The sequence below is a fragment of the Myotis myotis genome, unplaced genomic scaffold, assembly GCF_014108235.1.
Source record: "Myotis myotis isolate mMyoMyo1 unplaced genomic scaffold, mMyoMyo1.p scaffold_m19_p_10, whole genome shotgun sequence".
NCBI lineage: Eukaryota > Metazoa > Chordata > Mammalia > Chiroptera > Vespertilionidae > Myotis > Myotis myotis.
This window is the reverse complement of record NW_023416314.1, coordinates 31,360,202-31,384,604: the sequence shown is the minus strand read 5'-3', so window position 1 is coordinate 31,384,604 and position 24,403 is coordinate 31,360,202. Positions and strand designations below refer to the sequence as shown.

Here is a 24,403-nt window from a genome sequence, read left to right as displayed (position 1 = left end):
ACTAAAGGTCTGAGTTGAACATATTTTGTACTTTCCTTGGAATTACATGTATTCTATTAATAGATACTATTATATAAGGAAAAATATATAGACCCAATAGCAATAAAACCAAAGTATGAGTTTCTTGAGAGTAGGGGCTATATATCAATAGACATTTATTGAACTTAACTGTCATAAGAAAAAGCTTTATTTTAAGCAATGAATTTGAAGCATGGACAAACAGGTTTTTGTGAATCAAGAAAGTTAAAAATATATGTAATAATCAGGGCTCAAGATTAGCAACTCAACAGATTTCATATTAAGTGTCATACACTTGTACTAGGACACACATCTAAAAATTTTAATTTTGTTTTTAATTGTTCAAGAATGTATGCACCCTATGTTCATAGCAGTGTTATTTACAATAACTAGTATCTGTAAACAGCTAAGTTCCCATCAGTAATAAGTGGGGGAAAAAGCTGTGGTACATTTATACAGTGGAATACTGGGCTGTAAAGTAGAAGGATCTCTTACCCTTTGCAACAGCATGGATGGACCTGGGGAGTATTGTGCTGAGTGATATAAGCCAGTCAGAGAAAAACAAGTATCACATGATCTCACCTGTATGTGGAATCTAATGAACAAAATAATGACAAATAAAATAGGTCCAGATGCATGGATGCATGGAAACAGACTGACAGATTTTAGAAGGGAGGGGGATGAGAGGGGTGGGAGATTAACCAAAAAACTTATATGCATAGCCTTTGGACACAGATAATAGTGTGGTAAAGGCCTAGGGTGGAACAGGGACTAGTGGAGGGGGAAAGTAGAAGGAGAATAGGAAACATCTGTCATACGATTAACAATAGAAAACAAATTTAAAATTTTTTTAATTGTTTTTAATTGTACATTATTTAAAAAAATCTCCAGCTATATGGTAAGTCACTTTAACAATCCAAACAATTTTCTTATAATATTTTATTAAATATGAAAAGGTAATTGTGTAATAGTTATCAGGAAAGTTGCATAACAAAATATGTAGGCAGTAGATACCAAAGAAATCCTATATGATTTACACAGTTATTCAGGCAAACACAAAACTCCGGTTCAGTTTCTATAAACTATCAAAAGGATAAAGACAAAAGACCCTTCTATGTCAAATTAACCAGGTTTTAATGGCAGCTTTTCAACATAATAAAATAGACATAAAAAAACACAGACAAACTACATTTTCTTATTCTAAAACATTTTTAAGTCCATATGTACTTTGAATAATCTTGTTGTATTAAGTTTTGCTACAACTTTTAGTGTTCAAAGTAAATCTATCCTAGTTCAGTGTTTTAAGAAGTCAATGGAAGCAGTAGTAGAAGCATAATACAGTTGTTTCACTGCTATTTCCAGAATCTGTAAAATCCCAATGCTATTGCCAGGCAAGTGAACACTGAGGCTGTGAACAGAAGAAAACATGTTATAGTAGGTCATGCATTTGTGATATTTTTTGCAGAGAGAGAAACAGAATAATGTCATCTTCAACTTAAATGAACAAAAAACAAAGGGAATCCAATCAGTTTTGTATCTTAGGTTTTTCATTTCCCAGAAAATGAAGCTAAAGATAAAGGATATCCTTTAGGGCAGGATACCAATTCTTCTTAAAAACTTTCTGTATTTTAAACCCAATTAAGGATGACAGTAATTTAAAAATGTAGGTCTTATAATTTAAGAATGTATAAATTGTTTAAATCCATTAATATTAGCAATAACAGTGACAACAATTATGAACTTTAATTTCAGATCTTAGATGTGAAAAACTATTTCACTTATATTTAAAAATTATGTAGTTAAGTTAGTAAAACTGACATCAGATCATTCATGAGAAAATTTATTTGCCTTTTCAATACATTTAAAAATGAATTTTCTCACAAATATTAAAATTCATATTAAAAACATAAATAAAAATTGTAATGAAACCCTTTAAAAAAATCTCAGTGAGGTAGAAGCAAAGGTAGAACAAGCACCAGACTTTAACAGTTAATATACCACCTGCTCTTTGTTACATCATTCTGGACAAAAAAAACCCTTCCCTGTTTTTAAGCAGCTTAATCTGGATGAAGCTTTTAGGGACTCCCTAGTTTCTAGTTTGTTTAAACAGCCATGACTTTTTTATGTCCATGCACAAAGATATTTTTTACATCATTTATATAGAAAAAATTGGAAATAATCTATAATAGAAGTAGTCTATGATGCCATTAAAAATGACATACACTCATAGAATAAAAGACTAAATAAAATACAATAACATGTCCTTAATGATTACTTTTAATTGGTGGGATTATGGGTGATTTTAATTTTCTTCTTTAAAATTTTTAAACAGCCATGACTTTTAAAATAGGGAAACTGAAATGAAGGGCAAACTTCAACTAAAGACAAAAGAAATGCCTTTCATAGTAAAGCTATCCTACTTTTAATGTATAAAATTATACATTATCCCATTTGATCCCACTACTTACTGAAACTTGGTTAATGACAAGATCATTTCCTTAATTTTAAGAAATGGGATTAGGTCTCTTTAAGACACATAGGAAATGAGGACATTTGAGGACAAAGTATAATACTAAGAGTTTCTTGTCTTGGTCAATTATACATTCTCCCATTTGATTATGCTATTATTTACTATCTTCCAAGCAGTGCGCTAAGGAATGATTATATACATTACCTTATTTAACCATAATTAAAATCCTATGAGGTAGATGATATCATTCCCATTGTATAGATGAGACAAGTCCGAAGCTATATTGCTACCAGTGGTGGAACCAGGACTCAACACTAAGTGTTCCTGATTCTAGAGCTGTTGTTTTTAAAGGAAACCATTCTATTATCCTATTTATCCCTTGTCACCGGAAGGACTCAATCTAATTTGTTATTTTGGGGGCTACATAGTGCTATCTAGGTGGTATATTCTTGCTAACAGAAATAGCTAAGTTGTCTTAGACTACTAGGGAGTACTTTATTGTGAGGAAGGAGGTATTTCATTCCTTTATTAGAAAATACAACACAATATGTGGGAACCACACCAGGGTCCCCAGATAGTCCAGGCCAATGGGAACACAGAGTCCTTGTCGTCAACACACCAGAATGGCCAAGGCCTCTCTGAGCATAAGCCTAATTGGGGTGCCCAAGGCCAAGATACCATGAGTGGGTGCAAGGACACACGGTATACTGTGCCCTTCTATAGCCAAAATACGACTGGCATGAAGCCTTCTTTGTCTAAGGAATAATATAAAAGTATATTACTAAGGCCAGGGTGCTGGGCAGAGTAGGGGCAAAAGAGCTCAGATATAGCTACCATGTTAACCAGCTAGAGTGTGCTGGGCAGGAGAGACAGAAGAAGCTGCTGAGGCAGGGAGCTTAGGTACCGCTAAGATGTAGGGCAGTGAGTCTAGGGAGCAGCGTGCGGCTGCTCAGATAATAGCTATGGGTACCGAGACTGATGCTGCTCTGTGGGAAAGATGTTATCTGTTCACTAGCCGGTGTCGGCTGCCTGCCTGTGTAGACTTTGCTGTGAAGGACTGTTGTGCCTGTACAGGACTGTTGTGCCACTGGCTTCTGCAATAAAGACTCATTCTTACATACTCACACTTCTCATGGTTTCTCCATCTAAGACCCAGCGTCATAGGAGGTCCAGCCCTAGGCCGAGGGGCTCGGACCCAACACCTGTTATACTCGTGAGCAGAGGCTAAAGGAGGAACTTGGACTAAGTCCCCAACCGTTAGTACAGTGGGCAGGGTTCAAGAAGGAGCCACCCTGGTGTAGTCAGGAAGAACTTAGAAGAACATATGGACTTAGGACAACTCAAAACAGCAGTGCTGAGCAGTGCTCTTGCTGTCTCTGACACAATGGTTACTGTATTTAAGTTTCTCATTTCTATTGCTGACTGTTACTTCTCATTGCTGTCATTGTGCCAACCCCAAATTGCTTTCAAATTTGTTTTTTATCTTTTATGGCCTATCTAAGACACTTCCTTTGGGTATATAAAATGCATAGGTGAGCCTGTGCCTGGTACATTTTAAGTTCTCTGTGTTAGATTTTACTACTTATCTGCCCAGAACAGAATTTGCCACATTAACTATAGATTAAATGGAAACTGCCATTATCTTACAGCTCTCGTTTCCTTGGCAATAGTGATCTGGGTCAAAGGGTGGTATATGACTCAAGATGGGCCATTCAGATCCCTTCCCTGGGATTTTCTGAATTGGAACTAAGGAAAAGGATAATTTTTCATGGTTGGTGAAACTGGAATGATACGAGTCTGGTGGCCATGTTTATAATCCCATGGAGGAAGCTGGTTTAAGAAAATGAGACAGATATTCAGAGACAAGATACCGTACAGAGAAAGTTGTGATTCCAATTATCCCTAGGCTGAAGCTATACCTCTGCCTTTCTTCCATAATTCAATCTTCACTCCTACTGCCACCTCAACATCATTAGCGGCTGCCCAGAAAACCACTGATAGTATAAATCAGCAATTTTGTTTTGGACAGCAGTTCAATAATATGAAAACTTTTAAATGTGCACATCTTTTAAACACAAAAAGTATAAATGTGCAAAGCAGTTTATACAGAAATACTAACATGAGGGCACAAAGGGGTGTATTTACCCAAACACAAACATATATGCGGCTGTTCAGTGCATTGTTTTTAATAATGAAAAACTCGTAGCAGAAAAGTTGTCTGTACAATATGATCTAATTAATATTTTTAAAAATTGTAATGTTTATATAAAGAGAAATCCTGAAAGATACATACTACTAATAGTAAATACCTATGAGGGAGTAAAAGGCTTTAACTTTTACTGTGTGGTTTCTGAATTACAAGAATCACTTATAATGAAAATATATTACTTTTTATAAAAAGAAACAAAAAAGTACTATTTGACTAGGGCATTTTTCCTTCCTCCTTGGGGTCTTGTCATTGGTTCAGGTCCCATGGTACTTGAGTCTAGTATGGGACAAATAATCTAATTTTGGGGTAGTATCAGTGCTCAGTCAGTTGGATTCAAGGTAGGAGATATTTCCCCCCTTTGCTTGCTATAATTTTTAATGGCCTACATATATTTTAGCTATAAGTTCCTGTAAGTCCACTCTGATGGAAGAGCACAGCAATAAAAATAACATTTTTTAATTGTAGAATACCTAGTTCATCTTTGCAGCATTTTGTACTTGTGTTTATATATTTCTTGGATATCGATAAGTTTTTTCCTATTAGTAAGTTGCAAAGTTGCCTGTTAAACTTATATCCTAATCTTATTGCCTTCCAAACTTAGTCTTCACACACTGCAGGGACCAAGCAATAAGGAAACCTCCATTTTTTCTTCTTTGCTGGCCATGGTTACCTTGGGAGGTAGGAGCTGACAGGTCTGATAATCAAATAACACAGCCTTACCTGCAAGATAACGAATTGTCTCAAGCTTGTTAGATTCCATTAGTGTTTTTAAAGAAGCAATTTCAGTGTCAATTTTATTACTGGTCTCTGAAATAATACTTTTGGTTATGGTATCCTGTAATAAATGAGAATAAATACAATGAAGTTTTGTCCTCAATATATTGGGAAAATATTTACATTAAAAATATTATTTATGGGGGGGAGAACCAAGATGGCGGCATAGGTTAACGCCGGAGTTTGCTGCTTTGAACAACTACTTCAAAAGTGAAACCAAAAAACGGAAGGGACAGCACCCAGAACCACAGGAACGCCGGCTGAGTGGAAGTCCTACAACTAGGAGGAAAGAGAAACGCATACGGACACTCAGAGGAGGCGCAGTGCTGAAGTCAAATTCTGAGGTGCGGAGTGCGCGGAGCGGGCTGGCGGCGGAGGGCGCGGTTGGCATTTTCAATCGGGAGGGAGTCGCAGACTCTGAGCTCCAGATACGGGCGAGTCTTTAGGGACCCAGACTCAAACGGGAGAAACGGGACTGTCTGGCTTCGGTCAGAGCGAGTGCAGCTTTCTCTCCGAGGTTTGCAGCGGGTGCTGGGACTCAGAGAGGCAGAGCCCCTGGGGACAGGACTGAGAGCCGCCATAACTGCTCTCTCCGGCCCACCCTGTTGATCCTGTGCGACCCGCCCCGCCCAAGCCCTGCACACAGGCATTTGCCGGATAGCCTCAGGCAAAGGCTAGATTAGCACCTCCCTAGAGGACAGTAGTTCTCTCACTGCTGACACAGCTGATTCTCATAGCCACTTGGCCTGGAGGTCAAACCCTCCCTGGAATTAGCTACAACAATCAAGATTTAACTATAAGACTGCGAACAAAGACCACTAGGGGGTGCACCAAGGAAGCATAACAAAATGCGGAGACAAAGAAACAGGACAAAATTGTCAATGGAAGATATAGAGTTCAGAACCACACTTTTAAGATCTCTTAAGAACTGTTTAGAAGCCGCCGATAAACTTAATGAGATCTACAAGAAAACTAATGAGACCCTCGATCTTATATTGGGGAACCAACTAGAAATTAAGCATACACGGACTGAAATAACGAATATTATACAGACTCCCGACAGCAGACCAGAGGAGCGCAAGAATCAAGTCAATGATTTGAAATGCGAGGAAGCAAAAAACACCCAACCAGAAAAGCAAAATGAAAAAAGAATCCAAAAATGCGAGGATAGTGTAAGGAGCCTCTGGGACAGCTTCAAGCGTACCAACATCAGAATTATAGGGGTGCCAGAAGATGAGAGAGAGCAAGATATTGAAAACCTATTTGAAGAAATAATGACAGAAAACTTCCCCCACCTGGTGAAAGAAATGGACTTACAGGTCCAAGAAGCGCGGAGAACCCCAAACAAAAGGAATCCAAAGAGGACCACACCAAGACACATCATAATTAAAATGCCAAGAGCAAAAGATAAAGAGAGAATCTTAAAAACAGCAAGAGAAAGAAACTCAGTTACCTACAAGGGAATACCCATACGACTGTCAGCTGATTTCTCAACAGAAACTTTGCAGGCCAGAAGGGAGTGGCAAGAAATATTCAAAGTGATGAATACCAAGAACCTACAACCAAGATTACTTTATCCAGCAAAGCTATCATTCAGAATTGAAGGTCAGATAAAGAGCTTCACAGATAAGGAAAAGCTAAAGGAGTTCATCACCACCAAACCAGGATTATATGAAATGCTGAAAGGTATCCTTTAAGAAGAGGAAGAGGAAGAAAAAGGTAAAGATACAAATTATGAACAACAAATATGCATCTATCAACAAGTGAATCTAAGAATCAAGTGAATAAATAATCTGATGAACAGAATGAACTGTTGATTATAATAGAATCAGGGACATAGAAAGGGAATGGACTGACTATTCCTGGGGGGGAAAGGGGTGTGGGAGATTCGGGAAGAGACTGGACAAAAATCGTGCACCTATGGATGAGGACAGTGGGTGGGGAGTGAGGGCGGAGGGTGGGGCGGGAACTGGGAGGAGGGGAGTTATGGGGGGAAAAAAAGAGGAACAAATGTAATAATCTGAACAATAAAGATTTAATTAAAAAAAAAAAAAAAAAAAAATATTATTTATGGGGGAGAACCAAGATGGCGGCATAGGTTAACGCCGGAGTTTGCTGCCTTGAACAACTACTTCAAAAGTGAAACTAAAAGACGGAACGGACATCACCCAGAACCACAGGAACGCTGGCTGAGTGGAAGTCCTACAACTAGGAGGAAAGAGAAATGCATACGGACACTCAGAGGAGGCGCAGTGCTGAAGTCAGGTTCTGAGGTGCGGAGTGTGCGGAGCGGGCTGGCGGCGGAGGGCGTGGTTGGCGTTTTCAATCGGGAGGGAGTCGCAGACTCTGAGCTCCAGATCCGGGCGAGTCTTTAGGGACCCAGACTCAAATGGGAGAAGCGGGACTGTCTGGCTTCGGTCAGAGCGAGTGCAGCTTTCTCTCCGAGGTTTGCAGCGGGTGCTGGGACTCAGAGAGGCAGAGCCCCTGGGGACAGGACTGAGAGCCGCCATAACTGCTCTCTCCGGCCCACCCTGTTGATCCTGTGCGACCCGCCCCGCCCAAGCCCTGCACAGAGGCATTTGCCGGATAGCCTCAGGCAAAGGCTAGATTAGCACCTCCCTAGAGGACAGAAGTTCTCCTACTGCAGACACAGCTGACCCTCACAGCCACTTGGCCTGGAGGTCAAACCCTCCCTGGTATTAGCTACAACAATCAAGGCTTAACTATAAGACTGCGCACAAAGACCACTAGGGGGTGCACCAAGAAAGCATAACAAAATGCGGAGACAAAGAAACAGGACAAAATTGTCAATGGAAGATATAGAGTTCAGAACCACACTTTTAAGGTCTCTCAAGAACTGTTTAGAAGCCGCCGATAAACTTAATGAGATCTACAAGAAAACTAATGAGACCCTCGATGTTATGTTGGGGAACCAACTAGAAATTAAGCATACATGGACTGAAATAACGAATATTATACAGACTCCCGACAGCAGACCAGAGGAGCGCAAGAATCAAGTCAATGATTTGAAATGCGAGGAAGCAAAAAAACACCCAACCGGAGGGGCGGAATGAAAAAAGAATCCAAAAATGCAAGGATAGTGTAAGGAGCCTCTGGGACAGCTTCAAGCGTACCAACATCAGAATTATAGGGGTGCCAGAAGATGAGAAAGAGCAAGATATTGAAAACCTATTTGAAGAAATAATGACAGAAAACTTCCCCCACCTGGTGAAAGAAATGGACTTACAGGTCCAAGAAGCTCGGAGAACCCCAAACAAAAGGAATCCAAAGAGGACCACACCAAGACACATCATAATTAAAATGCCAAGAGCAAAAGACAAAGAGAGAATCTTAAAAACAGCAAGAGAAAGAAACTCAGTTACCTACAAGGGAATACCCATACGACTGTCAGCTGATTTCTCAACAGAAACTTTGCAGGCCAGAAGGGAGTGGCAAGAAATATTCAAAGTGATGAATACCAAGAACCTACAACCAAGATTACTTTATCCAGCAAAGCTATCATTCAGAATTGAAGGTCAGATAAAGAGCTTCACAGATAAGGAAAAGCTAAAGGAGTTCACCACCACCAAACCAGGATTATATGAAATGCTGAAAGGTATCCTTTAAGAAGAGGAAGAGGAAGAAAAAGGTAAAGATACAAATTATGAACATCAAATATGCATCTATCAACAAGTGAATCTAAGAATCAAGTGAATAAATAATCTGATGAACAGAATGAACTCTTGGTTATAATAGAATCAGGGACATAGAAAGGGAATGGACTGACTATTCTTGGGGGGGGGGGAAAGGGGTGTGGGAGATGCGGGAAGAGACTGGACAAAAATCGTGCACCTATGGATGAGGACAGTGGGTGGGGAGTGAGGACAGAGGGTGGGGCGAGAACTGGGAGGAGGGGAGTTATGGGGGGGAAAAAAGAGGAACAAATGTAATAATCTGAACAATAAAGATTTAATTAAAAAAATATTATTTATGGGTGATTTTGTGTATTACAATAGTCTTTTTAATCCTCACCCAAGAATATTTTTTCTTTTGATTTTTTAGAGAGAGTACAAGAGAGGGAGGAGGGAGAGCGAGAGCAAGAGAGTAAGAGAGAAACACTGATGTGAGAGAGACACAGATTAGCTGCCTCCTGCATATACCGATTGGGGCCGGGAATCAAACCTGCAACTGAAGTATGTGCCCTGACTGAGAATTGAACCCTAGACCTTTCTGTCCACGGCCAATGCTCTACCCACTGAGAAACACTGGCCAGGGCTTTTTTTTTTTTTTTTTTTTTAATGTTTTTATTGATTTCAGGGAGAGGAAGGGAGGGATAAAAACATCAATGATGAGAGAGAATCATTTATCAGTTGCCTCCTGCATGCCCCTCACTGAGGATTGAGCCCACAATATGGGCATGTGCCCTGACCGGGAATCAAGCCATGACCTCCTGATTCATGGGCTGACGCTCAACAAAAATCTTAAGTGGGGCAACAGTTCAAAGCAGTGCGATATTAAGAAAAAACATTATGTGAATATTACAGACTAACAAAAAATATTCCTTCTACCCTGATATTTGGAGACCAATTATTAGGATTATCAAATTCTGGTGATAATCCTACTAAAAGCCTCATAGTAAGTTATTTGAGACTTAAATATATAAGAGGATAAACTAAGAAGAAAAATATTTACCGTATTTTTCTGTGTATATGATGCCCCCACTTTTCCAACCCCAAATTAAGAAATCAATATTTTTTCCCCCTGTATATATTTGGATAATCTTTTTTTAAAATTGTTTTATTGCTTAAAGTATTACAAAGAGTATTACATATATCTCCTTTTTTTCCCTCTCCTTGACCTTCCCCTGGCCTCCCCTACCCCCATGTCTTGTGTCATTGGTTATGCTTATATGCATGCATACAAGTCCTTCGGTTGATCTCTTACTCACCCCCCCAACCCTCCCTGGCCTTCCCGCTGTAGTTTGACAGTCTGTTCGATGTTGCTCTGCCTCTGTATCTATTTTTGTTCATCAGTTTATAATGCTGTTACTTATCCATAAATGAGTAGTGAGATCATGTGGTATTTTTCTTTCATTGACTGGCTTATTTCACTTAGCATAATGCTCTCCAGTTCCATCCATGCTGTTGCCAATGGTTAAGAATTCCTTCTTTTTTACAGCAGCATAGTATTCCATTGTGTAGATGTACCATAGTTTTCTAATCCATTCATCTGCTGATGGGCACCTAGGCTGTTTCCAAATCTTAGCTATTATAAATTGTGCTGCTATGAACATAGGGGTGCATTTATCCTTTCTGATTGGTGTTTCTGTTTTCTTGGGGTATATTCCTAGAAGTGGGATCACTGGGTCAAATGGGAGTTCCATTTTTAACTTTTTGAGGACACTCCATACTGTCTTCCATAGTGGCTGCACCAGTTTGCATTCCTACCAGCAGTGCACGAAGGTTCCTTTTTCTCTGCATCCTCTCCAGCACTTGTTGTTTGTTGATTTGTTGATGATAGCCATTCTGACAGGTGTGAGATGGTACCTCACTGTTGTTTTGATTTGCATCACTCGGATGATTAGTGACTTGGAGCATGTTTTCATATGTCTCTTGGCTTTCTGAATGTCCTCTTTTGAAAAGTGTCTATTTAGGGCTCTTTTGCCCATTTTTTTGATTGGATTGTTTATCTTCATTTTGTTAAGTTGAATGAGTTCCCTATAAATGTTGGAGATTAAACCCTTATCGGTGATAACATTGGCAAATATGTTCTCCCATGTAGTGGGCAAGAAATCAATATTTTAAACATTTTGCTGTTTTTCCTCTTAAGGCCTTCTTTTTTTTGGTATCTTAAGGAGTTGTTTTTCCTGTTTTCTACAGTCAGTGGGAAGAGGTCCAAATTGTCTCTCTGCAGCTTTATTTCCATGCTCTTTTGCATAGATGATTACATTCAGTTTGAATTTTGCAGAGTAAGACAAATGCTTACCGGTATTTATCTTTTTATTTTTTGACATTTTTATGGGTTCAGAAAGCTCTGGTCCCTGCTGCATCTGTGCACTTTCCACCTCCAATTACAGCATCAGCTGATGTCAGTAACAATAAGGCTGGTGATTGGAGGAAGCCTGTTTGACAAGGTATGGGCAGCTATGCACCGCGCAAGGCTGCTTCCTAGGCTGACTTCTGTGTCTAAGACGTCCCTCAATTTTCAGTCTAATGATTTTAGAAAAAAAATAGCATATTATATACAGAAAAATACGGTAGTCAAAAATTTAAATATATTTTGCAGAAGAAAAAACCTCACCAGGTTTATAATGTGAACTGGCACCAACATTAAAGGAAATGGCAGAAATGCTTGTTGGGTAACACTGAATGCTAAGTGTATAGGAGCTAAGAGATGGGAAGAGAGAGAAAATGGTACTGAGAGCTCAGAAATTAGCTGTGAGAGAATTATTACATTTCCTTATCTCCTTTATCTGGCCAAAAAGTAAGAGGACAGAATAGGATGCTAAGAAGGGCAAATGGAACCTTCCCTTCTATTAAATTAGAAGCAAGAAAGTGCTGTCTCTTCTGTTAGAATGTAGACCAAATGCTTTTAACTTTTAAGAGAAGGACTAGGCAAAGCCAGAAAGCTGGGTTTTACTCAAGCCACAGAGATTAATGATTACAATTTAGGATTACTGAAAAGGTAACCATTAACAATGAGTATGGGGTTTAAAATCCAGGTTCATATCCCAGCTCTACCACTTATTAGCTGTGTGACCTTAATGTCCCTTTGCCTCATTTTTTAAATTGGTAAAAAGGGAATAAGCCTGCCTGCCTCACAGAGGCCGATGTGTAAGGATTAAATAAAAGACAAAAGTAAAGCAAGTAGAACAATATCTAACATGTAATAAGCACTCATTAAATATTTACTATTATTTTTTAAAATTTAAAGGTAATTTAATCTAGACAAATACTAATTATGAATCCTTTATTTTTTATATGAAAGTAATTTAGTTTGAAAAAAGTATGCTACCAGGAAAGCTTGGTTCTGACTCAGCAGTCAGAGCTCACAGCTCAGGTACTATCACCCACCTGGTGGCATTATCCCCAGTGCTGGTCAACCATAAAAGCTATGAGGAAATCATGGATTCTTTAGGGCTAGCTGTTTAAAGTCCAAACTTATAAAATGATACACATAAAAGCAGGTACACAAGGCCTGAGAGATGTACAAAAGAGAAATTTTTACATACTAACTTACCTTTTTGGTAAATTCTGTGGTTGCTTCCATAAGTTTCTTTTCTTGATCTGTAAACTAAAGGATATGATGCATCAGGAGGTTAAGAAAAAAGACTAACAGGGATTAAAAAGCAGCAAGCAACCAAGAAAATGCATTTAAAAGCTCATTACCATATCTGTTACTCTGCTCCTTTCTAGGTTGATATCCAGTTTATTATCTGCTCTGATTCGACTGGTTTCATTCTTTAAAGAAAGTAAAAATATTTAAAGTGTGATCTTGTAATGAGTATTTTGAAAATAATAAAATATTTTTAAATGGGAAGAAACATTTCACTTACTATTAATTGTTGCTTAACTTGTTCTAATTCACTCTTCATTTTCTAGATGTAAGAAAGATCACATACAATTAGCATTAAACCAAAAGCCTATATTATGATTTTTTTCCTCATAAAATTTGAAACCCTAGATTAGCAAAAACTGGGCGATCTAAGGATTTGATTAAAAATAAAGATAAAAAAGAATAATTCATCATATTTAGAAAATAATTCTTAGGAAAACATTAGAAAATATATTTATGTTTTAGTTTTCTATTTTTTAAAACAACTGATATTCTACATTTAAAAACAGTTAATCTACTAGATAACAAATTTCCCCTGAATTAAAAAAAACATATTTTTCTCTTAAATGACTAATTAGTGCAGAATCAAATAAAATGGAAAATACCATTCAGTTTTGAGAACATTATATTATGCGCTATTCTAAAATTGTATATAATATAAAGAGTTTAAATATCTAAGTGACTTTTATACATATAAAATACAACTCTTATTCTTTACTATGCAAGAAACTATGCTTTATACATCAAAAGATTAGGTATGGTTAAACATATAGTCTATTTTTATCTAAAAATTTGTAAATAATTATTTAGTAACCACATAAAATTATTTGGTCCTATTATTCACCAAGTAGACCACTTGTGAAGTCAGTTATTTTATTAGTAATAAACTGAAACTTGTGTCACCTCGTTCTCTGCTCTCAGATTTGCAAATTCACTTTTCTCTAGGATGACCATGTCTTTCCTGATAGAGTCCAAATGAGCCATTAGCTGTTGTACTGTTATTTCCTAGAAAATAAAATAAAATAGACTAATGATCTATGGAAAGTCATCCCCTTACATGGAGTCATTTTCATGAAACTTCAGTTTCATATGCTAAAGATACAATGTCGCTTGGCTAAGTAAAACAAAACAACATATAAAACCTACATATCTGAATTATCAAAATGAAAAGCAACAGGAGATTCAAGGAAGAAAAAGTATTTCCCAGCCCTAGTCAGTTGCTCAGTGGTTAGAATTTCGGCCTTTGGACTGAAGGGTTAAGGGGGTTGAGGGCACGTACCTCAGTTGCAGGCTCAATCCTTAATCTGGTTGGGGCACGTGTGGGAGGCAACCAATCGATGAGTCTTTCTCATATTGATGTTTCTCTTTCTCTGTCTCTCTCCTGCCCTTCCGCTCTCTCTAAAAATCAATGGAAAAAATATCCTCGGGTGGGAACTAACAAAAAAATTTTAAAAAGTATTTCCTGAAGTGAAATAAATGTCTGGAAACATTTATGAAAGAATCCCAATAAAGTATTTATTTAACATCTATGAGTTCCTCAACAAAAAATAGCTACATGGAAAGGGTTTTGTTAATCATTTTACTGCTTTGAGGGATTTCCTACCATCAGAAAATTCCAGGGTCCTGGATAAGACTCAGAAGTTAAGTAGTAAAACAAAATAGGTAGAAGTATGATTTAAATAACTACTCCTTGTCAGCATAATTAGTGATTTTTAAATGGCATTTCAATTCTGTATCTTTCAGCTGAAAACAGATAAAGTAAGAGATACATTGAAATGAATAGGAAAAAAAAATTTTTAGCTATTAATTAGTTGATTTTTGTTAAACCTTTAAGCCAATTTGTATTTTATCAAAATAAGTTTGCCCATTCCTGGTGGCAACATCATGAGTAAATTAATATAAACACACACACAAAATAAATAAAATAAATTCCTGGGTAACTTTCCCATATTCAGCACTACAAGAATATGTGAAAGAAAAGGTGATTCCTATCTGATAGATTTATAAGCTTTTGCTTTGCTAAGGAGGGACATTTCAACACTAAACTTCTTTTTTGTTGTTGTTAATCCTCACCTGAGGATATTTTTTTCCATTGATTTTTAGAGAGAGTGGAAGGAAGGGGAAGAGACAGAGAGAGAGAAACATCGATGTCTCTCTCACCAATTGGTTGCCTCCTACATGTGGCCCCAACTGGGGCCCGAAAGAGCCTGCAACCCAGGTAACATGCCCTTGACTCTTCAGTCCTTGGCCAACAACGCTCTAACCGCTGAGCCAAACTGGCTAGGGTTTAACACTAAACTTCTTACACTTGGTAGCTTGTTGACTCATTTCTCCTCCTTTACCAAAAGAAAAAGCAGATGAGGAGGTAGCCAGGAAAAGGACCCTCAATACAGGGTATATAAACAAAACCAAAAAAGCCTCAGAAAGACCTGGATCACTAGTGGAACTCCCATTTTTCTGGTCACAGTTTGTAGCCAGGAGTGCACTGTTGAGTTTACAGTCCTCCACTGACCAATATGGGCAAGAAAGACTATTTCAAAACTGACCTGACTTTTAGAAAACAGGCTATCACAGTTCCAGATGCATGACCAAGAAATGACTCAGTCTTCAAAGGGTCTAGAATGCACAAAGTTCTCCAATGACAACTTCCAGATGGCACAGTCATATGGAGTAGATGTTAAAAATGTGAGTTCTGGAGTCAAACTGCCTGGCTTTGAATCCAAATGCTGCCATTTACTGTGAGACTTTGGGAAAGTTATTTATTTGACCTCACTAGTAAAATGTAAATAATAACAGTACCTACACCTATTTGGAAAATTAAACAAGACAGTGCACATCAAATGCTTAATGTAATACTTGGCACACGGTGAGCACTCAAAGAATGTTGGCTATTATTAATATTACCAGAGACAGGGATGTGATGGCTGAAGCAGGCCAGTGTAACACCAATGTTTTGATGTGGGGATGTTTTGCCTTAAATATTAATCCTATCATAAAAATTATTATTTTTTGCTGTGCACAATAAACATCCCGAGTCTTATGCCTTCCCTAACCTTCATCCTTATTATTGGGGGTAGGAGGTTCATTTCCTTTTTGCAGTTCTATTTGATATAGTCATGAGACTTAGTTCAGAAGTCATATAGAAGTGGCTCTATGGGCTGTGTTAGTCCTACTCAAAATGTCATTATGAAGGAGTCCTAAAATATTAAGCATAATGTTAATCTTTATTTTGAATCTTTAATAAAATGTTATTACTGAGACTATGTAGAGAATAGCTGAAAATGTAATCATAGATTTCTTGTGGAGTCTGAACCTGGATAAGGAATTGTACTATGACCCTAATAGCCGCTATTTATCTCCATTTCCTCCTTTAAATATAGTTTGTGATTCAACAGGCCTATAAAACAGCACAGGTATCCATCTTGAAATGGAAAAGTATAATCCAGTATCAAGTAGTCGAATCTATTAAGTGTAATCATTGTAATTATTAAGGAGCCACCAGAGAATATGAATATAATTCAGATTATAAGTGAATTCAGAATATAACTATTCTCAGACTGAGCAGACTCGACATAGTATGGCCCTTCCTGAAGTGATCAAGTACAAAGCTTGTTTGTCCATTGGCCCTGAGCCTCACTCCATCTTTCATGACATCTTTGCGCGTTATTCTATCCTAGAGGTGGGGTCAGCAAGGGGATTGGGCTCAAGGATGGAATGGGCCGTAACCGGTTTGGCTCAGTGGATAGAGCGTCAGCCTGAGAACTGAAAGGTCCCAGGTTCGATTCTGGTCAAGGGCATGTATCTTGGTTGCAGGCACATCCCCAGTAGGGGGTGTGCAGGAGGCAGCTGATCGATGTTTCTAACTGTCTATCTCTCTGCCTTCCTTTCTGTAAAAAAAATCAATAAAATATATATATATATATAAAAGGATGGAATGGGATTCCAATGTCACACACCACTAATAAAAAAACCCAAAAGTTTAGCAGTGATATTCCTACATCTGATCCTACATTTTGAATATGATTAAATGGTCCTGGCAGAGGCATCCCTACCCGGCTCGACCCTACCCCCACCAGCTTTCCCTCCACCTCACTCTCCTCTTCCCCCTCCCCAGGTTTTTTTTTCCGGGTTACCGCCCCTAAGGAGCCTGAAAAAAAAAAAAAAAAAAGTCCTGGCAAATTAAACATTTCTCAAACCAGTTTTAACTCACTATTACATATCGGGTAAACTTAAAAATCTGATTTAAGAGTATATTACTTTATTAAAAACTAGAGGTCCGGTGCACGAAATTCATGCATGGGGGTGTCCCTCAAACCAGCCTGTGCCCTCTTGCAATCCGGCTCGCAATCTGGGGCCCCTTGGATAGGGTCCCTAGGCCTGGCAGGCGATCAGGGCCTATCGGGGCTTTCCTTCCCCCCCTCACCTGCTGCGGACAGCTGGCCCCGCCCCCACCACTGCTTGCCATCTGTGTGGTGGTGACGCCCCATTCCCTTGCCACCGGTAGCCTCCCTCTGCAGGTGACAGGTGTGGGTGCGACCACTTGGCTGACCTGGGCCTCCCTCTGCAGGGTGATCACTGGCCAGCCCTGCACACACATGGCAGCATCTCTGGCCAGTGGCCTGGACCTCCCTCTGCGGGGCAATTGTGGGGCCCCCCAACCAATCGTATTGCACCCGCCTTGGCGGGCCTGGCACCAGTGCGTGTCATAGTGTGGTCATCCGGATGGTGGTCTGCTGTTTGATCGATTTGCATATTACACTTTTATTATTATAGACTAGAGGCCCGGTGCACAAAAATTTGTGCACTCGGGGGGGTCCCTCAGCCCAGCCTGTGCCCTCTTGCAGTCTGGGACCCCTCAGGAGATAACGACCTGCTGGCTTAGGCCTGCTCCCGGGTGGCAGAGGGCAGGCCCAATCCCTAGGTGCAGCCCCTGGTCAGGCTCAGAGCAGGGCCGATTGGGAGGTTGTGATGCCACCCTCAGTCATGCTCAGGGTAGGGCCGATTGGGGGGCTGGGGCACCGTCCCCTGTCACACTCAAGGCAGGGTCGATGGGGAGGTTGCGGTGCCACCCCGTCACGCACAGAGCAGGGCCCATCAGGGGGTTGGGGCGCTGCCCCCGTCACACACAGAGCAGGGCCCATCAGGGGGTTGGGGCACCGCCCTCTATCACCCACAGAGCAGGGCCGATCAGGGGGTTGGGGTGCCGCCACTCTCACATCAGGGCAGGGCTGATGGGGAGGTTATGGCTCTACCCCATCACACACAGAGCAGGGCCCGTGGGGGGGGGGGTTTGGGGAGCTCCCCCCTATCAGGCACAGAGCAGGGCTGCTCAGGGGGTTGGAGCCCCGCCCCCTGTCACACACAGAGCCGCAGGGCGATCAGGGGGTTTGGGCGCTGCCCCCTGTCACGCTGAGCCCGGTGCCGGGAGGCATATTATCCTTTTACTATATAGGGTAGAGGCCTGGTGCATGGGTGGGGCCGGCTGGTTTGCCCTGAAGGGTGTCCTGGATCAGGGTGGGGGTCCCCACTGGGGTGCCTGGCCAGTCTGGGTGAGGGGCTGAGGGCTGTTTTCAGGCTGGGAGTGACTGAAGTTCCCAACCGCTCCTTTTTTTTTTTTCTTTTTTATACTGGGCCAGCTTTACCTTGAGGCTTGGCTCCAGCTCTTAGGCCTCTGCGGCTGAAAGGAGGTTTCTGGCCTTTGCTTACAATGTTGCGAATCTGCTGGCTGAAGTCCAGCAGTATTTGTTACAATGTTTCTTAAACTGCCTGCTCAGAGTCCTGCAGCAGCAGGCAGGGAACGTCCTCCAACGATCCTCTGTCACTGAGGCAAGCAAGCCTCATGTTAGTTTCAAGCTGCCTGGCTGCCGGCCGCCATCTTGGCTGACAGTTAATTTGCATATCTCGCTGAGTAGCCAATGAAAAGGGTAGTGGTCGTACGCCAATTACCATGTTTCTCTTTTATTAGTGTAGATGTCAGTAGCTCCATTAGCTCTTTCAGGATAGCTCGGAGAGTTGGGAGAATGAAACGATTGGCTTTTTCTCAGATTTAGTAGTCTATTATGATTCTGAATAAATTAAGCTAAAATAATGCACATACAAGTTTTCAGGTAAGTTAAATTCAGGAGTTGAATACTCTTAATTCTAAATGTCTAATTGGAAATTATTGTAAATATCTTTAAAAAGCTTTTGGTCCTTCATGATCTTTAATGTAATGATATTTTATGTAAGAGCTGCTAATTTTACACAAGAAAGAAACCCTCTGCTGTGAAATATTTATCTAAGGAAGTTGAAATTTGAAAAATTAAAAAAATATAACCATAAAAAGATTCTTAAACATAGTGAATTGATTCATGATGACAAACTATGAATTATTTCACAGTTAGGTTCACTGAGCTTATTCTATTCTTTATATAAACTTGTCGCTTTTGTCCATAGCACCACAATGACAACTCTTGCAAATTACTCAACCTCTCTGATCATCTTTTCAGTGGCAAAAGAGAAAAATTCTACCTATATTTCAAAGTTGTTAGAGTAGTTAAATACGTGGGAAGCCCCCAACATTTGTGCCTCTAACATCTTAAGTTCTTAGTAAATGGCATTATTTTGACTTAAAGGATTTGTGTATCCAGTCAAATTAAAGCATCTTAGCCAGGTGATTTATGAAGTCCTTCCCAGCCTTCTGGCCTTATAAGTTTGTGAAAATTAAGCAGAATTTACACATGACTGCAGTAAAATATTTTTATTATATAGAAGGATTAGCTTTTCTACTGTGGTGGGCTTTCAACAGGGAAAAAGTTGTTTCACTAATGATCTACCACCATCTCATGATTCTAATAATATAATTATCTGACAATGAAAGATTTGACAAAATTTCATTCTCTGTGTTACCATAATTGTTATGACTATTCTCACTCCTTAATCTTTCTAGGTACTGACTTTAGTAAAGGTTTTTTGTTTGTTTGTTTTGCTTTTGATCCCTTTAGAGAGAACAATAAGGAAGATGCAGGTGTGTGGGGGAGGTCATTGGGCAGACAGAGATGCAGTTATAAAACAGATTGTCTAATGAAACTTAGAAGTGATAAAAAAGAAAATGTTACCTGTTGAGCTTGAGTGACCATCTCCTTATAGATAGTATCCAAGCTGACATTTGATAAAGTGGTTAATGCTGATACAATTGTTTCTGCTTGTGCTTTGTCAAATCCTGTAGACAGTAAATAGGTATTTATATATTTTTAAAAGTGCACATTCTTATCAGAATAGACAGCTGGAATAACTTTCCCTATAAATTGCTATGTTTTTATAAAATGGTTACAATAAAAATTTGGCAGATTATGCTAAATTACTCTCTAAAAGCAATCTACAATTTTAGTGTCCACTGTCCATTATCCCAATCTATAGCAATACTGATATTACTAGTCTTACTTATTATTTATTAATTTTTAATTGTACATTTTATTTTGAGATACTTTTAGTTTTATTTACTTTTTAAATAAAAAATACATCTTCATAGTATAAAGTTGAAAATGTATGAAGGGTGAGAGGTCTCTGTTCCAGTTATATTTTACTATAAAAATAGTGGTATAACCACCCCAAAATAGTGGCATAATACAGTAACAAGCAAGTCAGTTCTCCTTCAGGAGTCTTTTTAGTTTTTTTTACTTTTGAGTGTATAAGTGCCATAAAAAATGGTATTGCATTGGTTATTTTAAATATATTTTATTGATTTTTTTACCGAGAGGAAGGGAGAGAGATAGAGAGTTAGAAACATCGATGAGAGAGAAACATCGATCAGCTGCCTACTGCACCCACAATCAAGGTACATGCCCTTGACAGGAATCAAACCTGGGACCCTTGAGTTGGGAGGCCGATGCTCTATCCACTGAGCCAAACCAGTTAGGGCTGCATTGGTTATTTAATCTGTACCTAAAATTTGCATTTCCTTGGTCAAACATCTTTACATATACTTACTGACTACTGATATTTATTTTTCCGTGAGCTATTTGTTTATAGCTTTTGCCCATTTTTCTGTAAAATTGCTGAACTTTTTTCTTATCAATTCATATGGACTCTTTATTAAAACATAGGCTCATTGTCATGTTTCTGCAAAAAAAATATTTCTGTATCACATCTGTCAGTATTTACTTTGCTTTAGAATTTTGTTTTGCTCCCTCTAAAAATCTAAACATACTCTATATTCTAGTACTCTATTATAGTTTTTCTTTCATTTTTTATATTTAGCTTTTAGTCAATCTAAAATTTATTTTTCAGTAAGGAGATCATATATATTTTTCCCAATGGCTAGTCAGTTACCATAACTCATTTATTAAATAGTCCTTCCTTTCCCTAGTTGTGATACTTTATTGCTTGCTAAACCCATATATGTGTGTGTGTCTGATTCCCAGTCTATAATCTACTTTTCTATGTGATACTACATATGTAAATGAATGTTTTGATATGTGGTCAGTTTTTGTGCTTGTTTCTTTATTTTCTTTTTTGCTGTTCTTAAACATTGTCCTTGTACTTCCACATTCTCTTCAGTATCAGCCTAGAAACTCGTTTATTTTTTCTTTTTTACATAATTGGAATCACTCTATACATGTAATTTTACATAATGCTTTTTTTCATTTACATACTTGAACATAATCAAGCCATACCATTTTTTATGACTATAAAATATTCCATTGTCTGGATGGCACTTACATTTAAATAGTGACTCTTAATTGTTCCTAATAGTGATATTGTCTTGACTAGGTAATATATCATGAGTGGTAATTTACTTCTGTCGAGAGATACCCATGTTTCTCACCATGAGTTTCCAAGTTCTGAATCAATGCATGGGTATCAAAAGTTAATTTCCTTTGTTCTAAAGGAGTTATGTCCACTCGCCTTATATCATGTCCTTTGGTTGTGGTGGTTAAGAAGTCTGAAAAGAGAAGACAATATTTTTATTTCTTGTCATAACAGAAGCATCATACTTCAGCTTCTAAAGCATTTTTCCCATTTATTTATAATACAGTTTCAGCTCTTCTACTTAGGAATTCTGTAATTTCAGGCAAGATAACTGACTCCTCTGAGTCACTGACTCTTTCATCCAAAAGTGTCTATCATTATTTGGCATAACAAACATTCAATAAATGTTTCCTTCTTTTAGTCTTTAGAAATGTTTAAGAGCCATTCTAAAATAATATACATCAAAAGCTTTGATTATCACTGCCACATCTCTACCAGAGAACATAAACTGCCCAACCGGCCTCAGTGCTCTAAAGTTTTTATAGAGCTATGAGAATTCTTAATACCTATATCCCCATCCAAAGTAGCTTTCTGGACTCCCACACTCTCACATATTCTGTTCATTTCCCACACAGTTCTCAGTTCTAATTTGAAGTTATGTATGGTCTGTCTTTCTGAATCACAATATAAGCTCCATGAGGCCCTGACTGTTTTTCATTACTTTTTTTTTATTAATACCTAGAACAGTGGTTGGAAATAGTTGGGCTAAAATATTTTATGGTTGAATCAATGAATTTGACTTTAAAAGCTGGAGTATTTACTGTTAACACCAAAGCCCTAGGAAGTTTCACATTTTAAACATATATGTCCTGTTTCAATAAATTCCCAATGTTTAAGGCATAGAGATAGATGATGAGCAAAATCAGACATGTTTTCATTGACTTTATAGGTTAGTAGGCAGGAAATAGATTTTTAAAAAATCTAAATATAAACTCAATTCAAATGATGAAAAGAGTAAGGGGCCACTTAAGGTTTCTCCAACAGAGTCAAGAGCCATAACGCAGCAAATACGTTGAAGCATTATCGTTTACTTATGGTGATGTATTACCACTATTATATGCACTTCAAAGTTCTCTAAAACGGTTTAATATTGTTTTCATTTGAATATGTAAACAAAGTTCACCTCTAAAAGTTCACACAGATAGGACTGAGATTGGGGTGACTTCCCAGGGTTCAAAAAATGCCACCTCCTTTTTGTAAAGGCCGTCTCATGTGCATGCAAGTCAAACACCTAAATACAGAGCCAAGGAGCTTGTGAAGGACCCTGGCAGCTGACAGCCTCTTACGGGGAATCAGCAGCCGCGGTCTTACTGGGAGTAAAACGGAGCCATGCGCCGAACAGCACGAAGCACCGCGGTGCTGGTTGGCTCCCCGGCCCTGGAGACGCCAGGTGAGCACAGGACGCCAACGTTAGTGCCGAGCGCCCACCGTGGGCAGCCTTACGGGTTTAAAACTTGGTGGTGGGGGCGGGGGAGGTTCCGAAAACCTCTCTCAGAATAAAGTCAGATGCCCTTCGGGACACACTGCTCACAGGGGTGCCAACGCTGAACCTGGAAGTCCCAGGACCCACACTGACTGGTTTTTGAACGGCCACTGCCGATGAGCGCAGAGAACCGGACATCATGGCGAGAATAAAGCGGGCCCGGCAGACGCTGCAGCCTCCCCGTCACCTGGGCTCGGGGCCAGCTCCCACATAACAGTCTAAACGTGAACAGGCCACGAGAAGACAGGCTCTCCCGACACCGACTCCCTGACGCGGGCACCCGGCAGACCTACGGGAGGGCGGGGACCTCCGGCTCCTTTGACAGTGGAAAGGCAACGAGAGCTCAGGAAGAAGCCCGGCGGGGCTCTCGCGGTGCCGCCGGGGGGCGGGGGGCACCCCAGGCCTTCCGAGGCTCGCTCTCAGGAGGGCCGGCAGTCCTCCCCGCAGGCCTGGCCCACCCGGGGCGAGGCCGGGCAGCAGGGTCTCCAGCCCCAGAAGAGCGCCGGGCAGGAGGGCGTGGCACCCGCTCCCTCGACCCGGGCTCGCTGGAGCATCCTTTCTCTGGGACGCACACCGACCTCGGGACACGGGGTCTTCCTCACCTCTCCGCAGGGCCGGCGAGAAACGCCCGCGAGGGGTTGAAACCCGTCGGTCCACGAGGCTCTCAGAGCGCAGGAGCCGCCAGACGCTGCGACCCCACATATCTCGAGTTTCCCGGTCGGCGGAAGCGAAAGGCTGGGTGGATCACGCTCAGACTTTCGGGGACGGTAGTTCTGGCGCCGCGAGGATGCTGGGAAATGTAGTTTTCGACCTGTCGCAACGACCCCGCCCTGCGCCAGCTCGCACAGCAGCTCCGCAAAGCCGGGCCTCCTTACAGACGGACCCACAATTCACTGGCATAGGTCAGAGCGGCTCCGCCTCGCCTACCACCCCTTCCCAGCCCCGACGCGCCGTTACCGCCCTCAGGAAGCGGGATCTTGTCTTTGAACCTTCTGGAGCCCGCTTCCTGGCAACGAGGTACAGTTCAGCAGAATAACCCTGGAGAACTAGCGGCCATTGCACCTTTGGTTCGCTGGGAGATGGAGTCACATTTAGCCGCACAGCAACCTGGGACCTGAAGTCCTTAGCCGCTAAGCCTTCTGGGGAGGGAGGGGGGGTCACGTAAATACCCTTCTGGGAAATGTAGTCCAGAGAATCCCTCATTCTTGCTGCCTTACATCCTGCGGCTTCGCCCTCTGGTGCACAGGAGGAGGAACTTGAGCTGGTTGAGTCCCTCTTCAGGGAAACTGAATTCCTCTGCTTCTAGGGTAGACCTGATGATATG

General features: G+C 40.3%; 1 protein-coding gene across 9 annotated transcripts; it reads right to left on the bottom strand.

Moving 5' to 3' along the window:
- Positions 1–1,131: 1,131 nt before the first annotated feature.
- Positions 1,132–24,175, bottom strand: CCDC90B (coiled-coil domain containing 90B). 9 transcript variants are annotated; one of them, XM_036324810.1, is made up of 9 exons: positions 23,658–24,175; positions 21,613–21,729; positions 19,904–20,007; positions 13,710–13,811; positions 13,027–13,068; positions 12,860–12,931; positions 12,711–12,764; positions 5,418–5,532; positions 1,132–1,426 (listed from the first exon to the last, which is right to left on the bottom strand). In XM_036324810.1, exons 1-9 carry the CDS (start codon positions 23,779–23,781, stop codon positions 1,371–1,373), a joined length of 786 nt encoding a protein of 261 aa, XP_036180703.1. In that variant the 5' UTR covers positions 23,782–24,175; the 3' UTR covers positions 1,132–1,370. The 9 variants fall into 9 exon arrangements, with proteins under 9 accessions (XP_036180703.1, XP_036180704.1, XP_036180710.1 ...); XM_036324811.1 differs by having other exon boundaries at positions 23,682–24,174; XM_036324817.1 differs by having other exon boundaries at positions 21,693–21,729; positions 23,682–23,779.
- Positions 24,176–24,403: the final 228 nt, after the last annotated feature.

Excerpts from the sequence above, each read along its gene's own strand:
- CCDC90B (XM_036324810.1), bottom strand. The coding sequence starts at position 23,781 with ATGTGGGGTCGCAGCGTCTGGCGGCTCCTGCGCTCTGAGAGCCTCGTG. Across the intron at positions 13,812-19,903 it reads TGGTCACTCAAGCTCAACAG|GAAATAACAGTACAACAGCT; the intron begins GTAACATTTTCT and ends TTTATTTTCTAG. Across the intron at positions 13,069-13,709 it reads ATCTGAGAGCAGAGAACGAG|AAAATGAAGAGTGAATTAGA; the intron begins GTGACACAAGTT and ends TCTTACATCTAG.